This window comes from Salmo salar, chromosome ssa24, assembly GCF_905237065.1.
Source record: "Salmo salar chromosome ssa24, Ssal_v3.1, whole genome shotgun sequence".
In the NCBI taxonomy this organism is placed as follows: domain Eukaryota; kingdom Metazoa; phylum Chordata; class Actinopteri; order Salmoniformes; family Salmonidae; genus Salmo; species Salmo salar.
In genome coordinates, this window is record NC_059465.1 from 36,300,651 (window position 1) to 36,312,374 (window position 11,724).

The window sequence follows — 11,724 nt, forward strand, 5'->3', positions numbered from 1 at the left end:
TCTCCCCCTCCACCTCTCTCCATCTCTCCTCCACCTCTCTCGCTATCCCCTCCACCTCTCTTTTACTCCCCCCACCTCTCTCCATCTACCCTCCACCTCTCTCTCTCCCCTCCACCTCTCTCTCTCCCCTCCACCTCTCTCTCTCCCCTCCATCTCTCTCTCTCCCCTCCACCTATCTCTCCCCTCCTCCTATCTCCATCTCCCCTCCACCTCTCTCTATGTCTCCCCTCCACCTCTATGTCTCCCCTCCATCTCTCTGTCTCCCCACCACCTCTCTCCATCTCCCCCCCACCTCTCTCCATCTCCCCACCACCTCTCTCCATCTCCCCACCACCTCTCTCCATCTCCCCACCACCTCTCTCCATCTCCCCTCCAGCTCTCTCCATCTCCCCTCCGTCTCTCTCCAACTCCCCTCCCCCTCTTTATGTCTCCCCTCCACCTCTCTCCATCTCCCCTCCACCTCTCCTTACCCTCCACCTCTCTCCATCTCCCCTCCACCTCCTTCTACCCTTCACCTCTCTCCATCTCCCCTCCACCTCCTCCTACCCTTCACCTCTCTCCATCTCCCCTTCACCTCTCCCTACCCTCCACCTCTCTTTATCTCCCCTCCACCTCTCTCCATCTCCTCTCCACCTCTCCCTGTCTCCTCTCGATCTCTCTCCTCCTACCCTTCACCTCTCTCCATCTCCCCTCCATCTCTCTCCTTACCCTCCACCTCTCTCCATCTCCCCTCCACCTCCTCCTACCCTTCACCTCTCTCCATCTCCCCTTCACCTCTCCCTACCCTCCACCTCTCTTTATCTCCCCTCTTTCTCTCTCCATCTCCCCTCCATCTCTCTCCTTACCCTCCAACTCTCTCTATCTCCCCTCCACCTCTCTGTCTCCCCTCCACCTCTCTCCATCTCCATCTCCTCTCCACCTCTCCCTATCTCCCCTCCACCTCTCTACCTCTCTGTCTCCCCTCCACCTCTCTCCATCTCCCCTCCACCTCTTTATGTCTCCCCACCTCTCTCTATCTCCCCTCTGTCTCTCCATCTCCCCTCCACCTCTCTGTCTCTCCCTCTCTGGTCCCACTGTATCGCTTTGAGGTCATTTGCATGCCAACTCATTGTTGACTCTGGCTGTTTCCATAGCAGCCGTTACCGCGTTGTTCCAGGACAGTCCTCGCCCCCTCTCGCTCTTTCTCTCTCTCTCTCTCTCTCTCTCTCTCTCTCTCTCTCTCTCTTTCTGTGCCCAAAGGTTTGAATCCGTTGGCATAGTTACTGAGCAGTGTCGTTGGTTCAGTAAATGTGTGTTTTTGGCTGTATACTCTTACAGTAGATGTGGTCTTAGCCTAATGAAGCATTGTGTTTTATACAATATGTACAAGTTGCTCATACGCTGTGTGTTTGTCTTCGAAGTGGCCCAGCAAATGGGGAATGTGTCTGCCCATCATGTCTCTTGTGAGGTACGGGAGAAATGCAGACTGGCAGTGAGTCACACATCACTGGGAGTTTAGCCCAGAGACATTTCTTAATCCACAGCAGGAAGACAGCTGGGCCTATTTTAAACCCACCCATACACACACACACACGCACACACACACACGCACACACAATATACACATAATTATCCTGTATGCTCAAGCTTCAGATATGCCTCTGAACTGCTGAACGCAGCCTTGAGTCTTTTATCACCTCAGGAGGGTATGAAGATATTCTGTACACACTGTCTGTTCTGTGTTCTAGTGTTGGAGTCTGTTCTGTGTTCTAGTGTTGGAGTCTGTTCTGTGTTCTAGTGTTGGAGTCTGTTCTGTGTTCTAGTGTTGGAGTCTGTTCTGTGTTCTAGTGTTGGAGTCTGTTCTGTGTTCTAGTGTTGGAGTCTGTTCTGTGTTCTAGTGTTGGAGTCTGTTCTGTGTTCTAGTGTTGGAGTCTGTTCTGTGTTCTAGTGTTGGAGTCTGTTCTGTGTTCTAGTGTTGGAGTCTGTTCTGTGTTCTAGTGTTGGAGTCTGTTCTGTGTTCTAGTGTTGGAGTCTGTTCTGTGTTCTGGTGTTGGAGTCTGTTCTGTGTTCTAGTGTTGGAGTCTGTTCTGTGTTCTAGTGTTGGAGTCTGTTCTGTGTTCTGGTGTTGGAGTCTGTTCTGTGTTCTAGTGTTGGAGTCTGTTCTGTGTTCTAGTGTTGGAGTCTGTTCTGTGTTCTAGTGTTGGAGTCTGTTCTGTGTTCTAGTGTTGGAGTCTGTTCTGTGTTCTAGTGTTGGAGTCTGTTCTGTGTTCTAGTGTTGGAGTCTGTTCTGTGTTCTAGTGTTGGAGTCTGTTCTGTGTTCTAGTGTTGGAGTCTGTTCTGTGTTCTAGTGTTGGAGTCTGTTCTGTGTTCTAGTGTTGGAGTCTGTTCTGTGTTCTGGTGTTGGAGTCTGTTCTGTGTTCTAGTGTTGGAGTCTGTTCTGTGTTCTAGTGTTGGAGTCTGTTCTGTGTTCTAGTGTTGGAGTCTGTTCTGTGTTCTAGTGTTGGAGTCTGTTCTGTGTTCTAGTGTTGGAGTCTGTTCTGTGTTCTAGTGTTGGAGTCTGTTCTGTGTTCTAGTGTTGGAGTCTGTTCTGTGTTCTAGTGTTGGAGTCTGTTCTGTGTTCTAGTGTTGGAGTCTGTTCTGTGTTCTAGTGTTGGAGTTTGTGGATAATGGCCTCGTACGTCTTCTTTATCTTCAGCTTATTATTGCCATTACTTTCTAAAATAGACGCACACACACATACAGATGCACGCACAAGGATGCACAAACACACACACCGTAGTGATCTCAGGAAGTGGCTGAAAGAGCAGGGGCACCAATGACAGCTATTTTGTAGCTCAGATGAGCCAAGCTGTAGGATGACGACATTCTCCAGTCAGTTAATCTCCAGATTTATTTTACAATCAGCTATTGGTTTTGACATGAAACTCGATAGGGCAAATAAGTGGATAAGATTAAGTGAATATCAGCTCTCTCTTTTTACAGGACTACTGGCTCTGAAGGACTCTGTTCACTTGTCCCCCCTGAAGCCATCCACCACCCCCACGGAACGAGAGCTAGAGTGGCTGGAGGGCTCTGCTCTGGGGCAGCGCAAGGAGGAGGAGGCCCCTACCAGGGCTGGGGGGGAGGCAGAGGGGCAGGAAGAGGATGAGGAGGAGGAGAAGGAAGAGGAGACTAGTGGAGTCCTGACCATCTCTGAGTTGGTGTACAACCCCTGTGCCAGCATGCTGCCCACGCCGGTGGATGATGGCCAGGGAGGGGTTGACCTGCTGTTCCAGAGCCCCATCCAGAGCCCTGCTCGCCTGCTGAGAGAGCTACATGCTGACCCTGACATCCAGGCCCAGCTGGTGGCCGAGAGGGTGCGTGACCGTGCCTTCGAGCGTGCACGTGTGGTGGGGAGGAGCATGCTAGGTAGCGGGCTTCGCCTCCTGACGAGGAATGAGCGGGTGAACACGTGCGTGCTGAGCGCGGTCCGCCTCATCGCCATGGTGATAGGGGTGCTGCTGGTTGCCGTACCGATGCTGCTGCTGCTGCTGGAGTCGGACATAGACGTGTCGTTTTTGCACGAGATCAGGCAGACACCGGAGTTTGAGCAGTTCCATTACGAGTACTACTGCCCGCTGCGTCGCTGGATCCTCTGTAAGATCAGCATGGCCATGGAGAGGCTGGGATGGGACTGAAGAGGAGAGGAGACATAGGAGTGGAAAGAGAAATGGAGGAGTAGGAGGAGGAGGAAAGTTGAGGGAGGGTTGCTTTCACTCTGTACCATGTTTCTGTCTGCTCGCTCCTGATGCTGACAAGCTGATGGGTATTGGTTGTGATTGGACAGTGATTTTCTAGTAGGTACGAGACAAATATGTCTCTGGAGCTCATTTGATTGACTCTCCTCTTCATAACAGAGTCAGTGATTGATCCCAGACACTGTCAGTAATGGCGGAGTGGGCGGGACAGAGAGAGAACATAGATCTGAGAGCAACCCTGTATCACTGGCAACATAACAGCCACAGCCTATAGATAGATACACTACATGACCAAAAGTATGTGGACACCTGCTTGTTGAACATCTCATTCCAAAATCATGGGCATTAATATGGAGTTGGTCCCCCCTTTGCTGCTATAACAGTCTCCACTCTTCTGGGAAGGCTTTCCACTAGATGTTGGAATATTGCTGCGGGGACTTGTTTCCATTCAGCCAAAAGCGCATTAGTGTGGTTGGGAACTGATGTTGGGCAATTAGGCCTGGCTCACAGTCGACGTTCCAATTCATCCCAAAGGTGTTAGATGGGGTTGAGGTCAGGGCTCTGTGCAGGCCAGTCAAGTTCTTCCATACTGATCTTGACAAACCATTTCTATATGGACTTCGCTTCGTGCATGGGGGCATTGTTATGGTGAAACAGGAAAGGGCCTTCCCAAAACTGTTACCACAAAGTTGGAAGCACAGAATCATCTAGAATGTCATTGTATGCTGTAGCATTAAGATTTCCCTTCACTTGATCTAAGGGGCCTAGTCCTAACCATGAAAAACATCTCCAGACCATTATTCCTCCTCCACCAAACTTTACAGTTAGCACTATGCATTCAGGCAGGTAGCGTTCTCCTGGGATCCGCCAAACCCAGATTCGTCCGTCAGACTGCCAGATGGTGAAGAGTGATTCATCACTCCAGAGTCGAATGGCGGCAAGCTTTACACCACTCCAGCCGACGCTTGGCATTGTGCATGGGGATCTTAGGCGTGTCTGTGGATGGAAACCCATTTCATGAAGCTCCCAACAAACAGTTCTTGTTCAGAGGCAGTTTGGAACTCGGTAGTGAGCACTCGGCGGTCCCGTTCTGTGAGCTTGTGTGGCCTACCACTTCGCGGCTGAGCCATTGTTGCTCCTAGATGTTTCCACTTCACAATAGCAGCACTTACAGTTGACTGGGAAAGCTGTAGCAGGGCAGAAATTTGAAGAAATGACTTGTTGGAAAGGTGGCATCTTATGACAGTGCCACGTTGAAGGCCACTGAGCTCTTCATTAAGGCCATTCTACTGCCAATGTGTGTCTATGGAGATTGCATGGCTGTGTACTCGATTGTATACACCTGACAGCAACGGGTGTGGCTGAAATAGCCCAATCCACTAATATGAAGGGGTGTCCACATACTTTTGTATATATAGTGTATATATGTATATTTACAAAAAAAATGAATATTGATCATAATAAATCTTTAAAGTTCTTTTTAATGTTTTGTAAAAAAATAAATGTGATGCAAAGTATTTCAGGAATTTTTCAGTCAGAGGATCTACTTACAAGTTTATTGAAGCTATGGGTCGGGGGTCAAAGTCAACTATTTTTAAAGACTACTGTCACTCGACTTGACTGGTAGCACTATGGGTTTTACTACAAAGATATAGCACAATCTTTTACAACACAGATGAACTGTTTCAGATTCTCTGATGTCATTGGAGTCAGGTGGCACAGGTTTGGTTAACTGTCTGTTTGTGTTGAACTAAATGTGATCTTATTGAAGGTTTCAGTCAGTCTCCTGGCAAGAGGATTTGAGAGTTTTAACATAAAAGTTGTAATATGTGATGTTAGCAACAGTAGAATACAGTGCCTTTCGGAAAGTATTAAGACCCCTTGACTTATTCCACATTTTGTTAGGTTATAGCCTTATTCTAAAATTGATTCAATAGTTTTTTTCCCTCATCAATCTACATACAATACCCAATAATGACAAAGCAAAAACAGGTTTTTAGAAATTGTTGTTAATTTATTAAAAATAAAGAACAGAAATATCACATTTACATGATTCTGCAGACCGTTTAGTCAGTACTTTGTTGAAGTACCTTTGGCAGCAATTACAGCCTCGAGTCTTCTTGGGTATGACGCTACACCTATATTTGGGGAGTTTCTCCCATTCTTCTCAGCAGATCTTCTCAAGCCCTGTCAGGTTGGATGGGGAGCGTTGTTGCACAGCTATCTTCAGGTCTCTCCAAAGATGTTCGATCGGGTTCAAGTCCGGTCTCTGGCTGGGCCATTCAAGGACATTCAGAAACTTGTCCCAAAGCTACTCCTGTGTTGTCTTGGCTGTGTGCTTAGGGTTGTTGTCCTGTTGGAAGGTGATCCTAATTCCCAGCCTGAGGTCATGAGCGTTCTGGTGCAGGTTTTCATCAAGGATCTCTCTGTACTTTGCACCGTTCATCTTTCTCTCAATCCTGACTAGTCTCCCAGTCCCTGCCGCTCAAAAAAATCCCAACAGCATGAAGCTGCCTCCACCGTGCTTTACCGTAGGGATGGTGCAAGGTTCCCTCCAGATGTGACACTTGGCATTCAGGCCAAAGTGTTCAATCTTGGTCTTTAGGTGCCTATTGGCAAACTCCAAACGGGCTGTCATGTGTGTTTTACTAAGAAGTGGCTTCCGTCTGGCCACTCTACCATAAATTGATAGAGTGCTGCAGAGATGGTTGTCCTTCTGTAAGGTTCTCCCATCTCCACAGAGGAACTCTAAAACTCTGCCAGAGTGACCATCGGGCTCATGGTAACCTCCCTGACCAAGGCCCTTCTACCCCGATTGCTCAGTTTGGCCTGGCAGCCAACTCTAGGAAGAGTCTTGTTGGGGATATTCTTCCCCTGATCTGTGTCTCGACACAATCCTGTCTCGGAGCTGTACGGACAATTCCTTCGATCTCATGGCTTGGTTTTTGCTCTGACATGCACTGTCAACTATGGGATTGTTATATAGACAGGAGTGTGCCTTTCCACATCACCTCCAATCAATTAAATTTACCACACGTGGACTCCCATCAAGTTGTAGAAACATCTCAAGGATGATCAATGGAAACAGGATGCACCTGAGCTCAATTTCGAGTCTCATAGCAAAGGGTCTGAATACTTATGTAAATAAGGTATTTCTGTTTTTTATTTTTGTTAAATTTGCAAACATTTCTAAAAACTGTTTTCACTTTGTCATTATGGGGTATTGTGTGTAGATTGCTGAGGATTTTTATTTATTTAATCCATTTTAGAATAAGGCTGTAACGTAACAAAAGGTGGGCAAGGGGTCTGAAAACTTTTCCCGAAGGCACTGTATATCTAACGGTCAGTCGGAACTGAAATGCCAGGCTGTATAAAAAAGGAAAGTCATTCATGGCTGTTATTTTATGATTGTAGTAGTTTACCAATAAGATGATGCATTAGTAAGATATTGGTGAAGTATCGTGACAGATGATTGGTAAGTGATGGTTTGAATGGGAGGGCCGTAGAGCTGTCAGTCTAATATCTACGTATTATGTTACCTTAAGTACAGTAATATTGAGGGACAGCTGTTTGTTGGGGAAAAACATGTTCAGATTAATTGGTTGTGAGTGAAAGATAATACAGGATGATTACATGAACAGAATTCTGATCAGCCAAAATAGCGAAATACACTTAATGGCCAGTTTATTAGGTACACCCATCTAGCCTCCAGAACAGCCTGAATTCTTCGGAGCATGGAAATGTTTCTCAATTGATATCAATGGACCTAACGTGTGCCAGGAAAACCTTCCCCACACCATTACACCACCGCCACCAGCCTGTACCGTTAATACCAGGCAAGATGGGGACATGGACTCATGCTGCTTAAGCTGAATCCTGACTCTGCCATAAGCATGATGCAACAGAAACCGTGATTCGTTGGACAAGGCAATGTTTTTCCACTCCTCAATTGTCCAGTGTTGGTGATCATGTGCCCACTGGAACTGCTTCTCCTTGTTTTTAGCTGATAGGAGTGAAACCTGGTGTGGTCGTCCGCTGCAATAGCCCATCCGTGACAAGGACCGATGAGTTGTGCGTTCCGAGATGCCGTTCTGCACACCACTGTTATTTGTCTGTTTGTGGCCCGCCTGTTAACTTGCACGATTCTTGCCATTCTCCTTCGACCTCTCATCAACAAGCCGTTTTCGCCCACAGGACTGCCGCTGACTGGATGTTTTTTGTTTGTCGCACCATTCTCGGTGAACCCTAGACAGTGTAATGCGTGAAAAGCCCAGGAGGCCGTCGATTCTTGAGATACTGGAACCAGCGCACCTAGCTCCGACGATCATACCATGCACAAAGTCACTTAGGGCACTGGTTTTGCCCATTCTAACATTCAATGGAACAGTAACTGAATGCCTCCCTGCCTGTCTGCCTGCTTTATATAGCAAGACACGGCCACCTGACTCACTATCTGTAGGAGCGACTAATTTTCGTGAACGGGGTGAACCTAATTAACTGGCCACTGAGTGTATATCAATTTGGACCGTATTCTCAGGAAAGGACATACGCACGTTGAATTATGTCTCTGTGTGTGCAAACACAATATGATCTAAACAAACACCACATTGAAACACACAACTTTACTTTATAGTCGTAAACATTTTGTGAATATAAAATATCCTTTAATTAACCCTATCATTATATCTCAACAGGGTTGTAGCCATAAATGTCAGTTCAATTCTGTATCTTTATTCTCTAACACACAGGCACTGACTCATTGTCACAGCTCAGTCTTCTGATCCCAATTTACAAGTACTCTAATGACCCACAATGTATTTAACTCATCTGCCCTATTCTATTAGCCACAGTGTCATCATCAAATGTGTTTTCATGTTAATAAACGATAACGTTATGCGTAACCAGCTTTAAACAGTGGGCTGAACCAAGGAGATGTTCTCCCACGGCACTGACTTCAAACCTTACTTGTTTGCTTTTTCTCAGAGACATTACACACTTCAAGGTACACCCCCCCCCCCACACACACACACACACACACACACACACACACAATGTATAGGCCTAATGTATACACATGTACAATAAGACATGCCCTCGCGTCAGTACTTTGTTAATAGGCCACACCCTCTAGTGGGCCTGACCTCACTCATGCCGTGGATGAGCTCTGAACTGCAGACTGCATGCCTTCGTCTGTAAATACTGTTATATAGAGAAAAGCCAATCATGGTGCAGAACTTTCTTTCTTTGTGTCTTTCCCTTGTAAGCGACCCATGTGTAGGCTACCTCCCAGCTTAGATGCATGCACGACATCCATATTTTAGCAAGGACAGTGGGTAGTGCACAGAATAACCTTGAGTGGCGTTGTGCGAGGTGTAGGGGGTTTTCAGTTCAGTGTTCATTATTCTGAAAGCCACTAGAAGCCAACTGTCCGCCTGAAATTTTTGGGGCATTAAAAGAAGCCAATCAGATGGCAAGAAATGAAATGATATAATGATGGTCAGATGAAATGCATAATGAAACCAGTGATCATGTAGAACCATAAAACCAGTTTAGCAGATTCATTTGATTTAAATCCAGCACGTTTGATACTGCATTTCAAAACAGGGGACTATTGTCCATTTGGAATTGTGTCTTAAGTAGAATGGGTTGCTTTTCTGTGTCTGTGACCATAAACATAGCTAGATGTCTAACACCTGACCTTATTGCTAACAGATGTCACTGATGATGTTAGCATGGACACACACATCATGTTAGCCATATCATAACAAGTCGGCCTATGACAAAGGCCGTGGTATTCTGTGGATGATAAAGCTCTAAAGCCCAATGACACCGTAGCATTATCCTTTGTATTATCTATTTCTCAGCCTTTCTATAATGTTTTCTTAGCAGGGAAACTGCCCACAATTAAGCTCTTTTATTTGAGCTACAGAACATGTTTAGTTTGTTTTTAATGTTTTTCAATCAGTGTTTTAGGACTAAGAGTTGAAAGTACCATGCTAGTGATAAAACTATGTCATCAAGTTGAAAGACTGAAATGCAATTTATACACTGCTGATTTGGCCATCAAGACTGCTCAGCACAAATACTGTGATTAAAGAACAACATGCAATCACATGAGTTGATGTCATACGTACCACCCACTTTCTCTTAAGTGATCTGATTAAAAAATGCAAAATGGATGAAGATCGTCCAGGTGTATGACACGTATATGCAAACCTGTAAGACATCACATGGTACAGATGGAAGGAGATGTTCTTTCATAAATTATTTGGATGTTAAATGGGCATGTAACGTGTTTTGCACGGATAGCAGCGTTACGCTCCGTAGCTGTTTGTTGTTATCAGTTCGTAGGACTTGTTTTTGTTATTCGGTCTCTTTTAAAACAACTCTGGGAGTAATTGGAAAAAAGAGCAAGTTTTCAGTTGTTTGACCACTGCTGGAACACAAAGCCTTATGAACTTTGTAAAGTGAATTTTGAATGTTTGTATGTTCAAAGAAAAACATGGTTGTTTTATATGTTAATACTGCCACAATAAAGCCCCCAAATGAATATATATTGAAATATGGTGTAGTGTTAAGTTAATGAATTTATTGAACATAAAAGAGCATGTACACTTTTGAAATTAGCGCAACCTTCAATCAGAAAACCTATCATGATATTTTAACAATATTGGCAAATAAGGTTAATTAAAGGTCCAATGTAGCCATTTTTATCTCAATATCAAATAATTTCTGGGTAACAATTAAGTACCTTGCTGTGGTTGCTTTCAATAAAAATGTCAACAAGAATAGCTACTTATCAATAAGCAACAGCTGTCTGTCCTGTGTGGCTCAGTTGGTAGAGCATGGTGTTTGCAACGCCAGGGTTGTGGGTTCTATTCCCATGGGGGATCAGTATGGGGATTTTTTTTTAAATGAAATGTATGCATTCACTACTGTAAGTCACTCCTGGATAAGAGCGTCTGCTAAATGACTAAAATGAGAAGTCTTGAGTGGGGAGAGGAAAACAGAAATCTAGCTGTTATTGGCAGAGAGGTTTGGATCTCTTTCTTATTGCTCTATTAAAAACTCCATCCCACCCGTCTTTTCAAACAGCTCTTACACTAAAAGAGCATTATCATTATTTTCACATTTTCACAGTATTATTCCAACCTCAAAGTGTGGAAATATATATAAAACATTGGAAAATCATGTTTTTGACTGCACTGGGCCTTTAAGCTTGTGCTTTATGTGGACTGTACATTGAAATACAAATTCTAAAACCCATTTTGTTTACCTAAAGCCTATGTAACTCTACCCCATGGTGTAGTGTACGTGACTCGTGTGTGGTGTGACCCGGTTGTTTAAAAGGAGATTATACACAGTGAATGCAGAGCCATTTTCTTTCTTTCTTGGTATAATGAGTAAATCAACATGTCAATAACTTAGCTAAAGAACCTAATGTAATCTAAAACGATAAAGAGCACAGGCCTCGGTATAAAGTGAACACACAGTGCTCTTGCAGTCAGCTATTATAGTCAAAGTGTTAAATAAAGGTAAAAAGAAAAAAGAATGACCTCAAGTGTCGCTTCTCAGATTTCACAGTCCATAGTCTCTGTATCGTGGTCTTGCAGAGTAGGTCTATTTATGTGGTTGACTATGACTGCATTATTAATGTGGAAACAATATTGTTTTTACTATAAAGTATTGTCTTTTGAAAGCATGCATTTACTTTCTCTATGAGGGTATACATTTGTATTTACGTTTGTCGCTATGGAGACACCGGCCAAGCCCTCTAGTGGGCCGTCTCTCGCTGCAGTCTCCCTTGGTGAGTAAGTATGTGTCTTGTTTCTATAACAACGTTTGTGTGAGCAGCGCAGCAGCTGAAGGACCGGAGTGGAGAGACTTCTGGGTAAGAAACTATTCTTATAGCAAATGATAGCAACAAGTAAACATTTATATGGCAAACCGCTTTCATTTGAATATGTGTGTAGGCTACTAGTTTCGTGTCTGTACTTCTGGTCTGTTG

General features: G+C 44.8%; 1 protein-coding gene across 2 annotated transcripts in view; it reads left to right on the forward strand.

The window, feature by feature from the left end:
• Window positions 1–5,242, forward strand: part of frmd3 (FERM domain containing 3) — an 85,619-nt gene extending 80,377 nt beyond the window's left edge. For both annotated transcript variants that reach the window (XM_014172571.2, XM_014172574.2), the window contains one exon: window positions 2,962–5,242. In XM_014172571.2, the coding sequence (XP_014028046.1) occupies window positions 2,962–3,656 (695 nt within the window). In that variant the 3' untranslated portion in view covers window positions 3,657–5,242. The remainder of the gene's footprint in view (window positions 1–2,961) is intronic.
• Window positions 5,243–11,724: the final 6,482 nt, after the last annotated feature.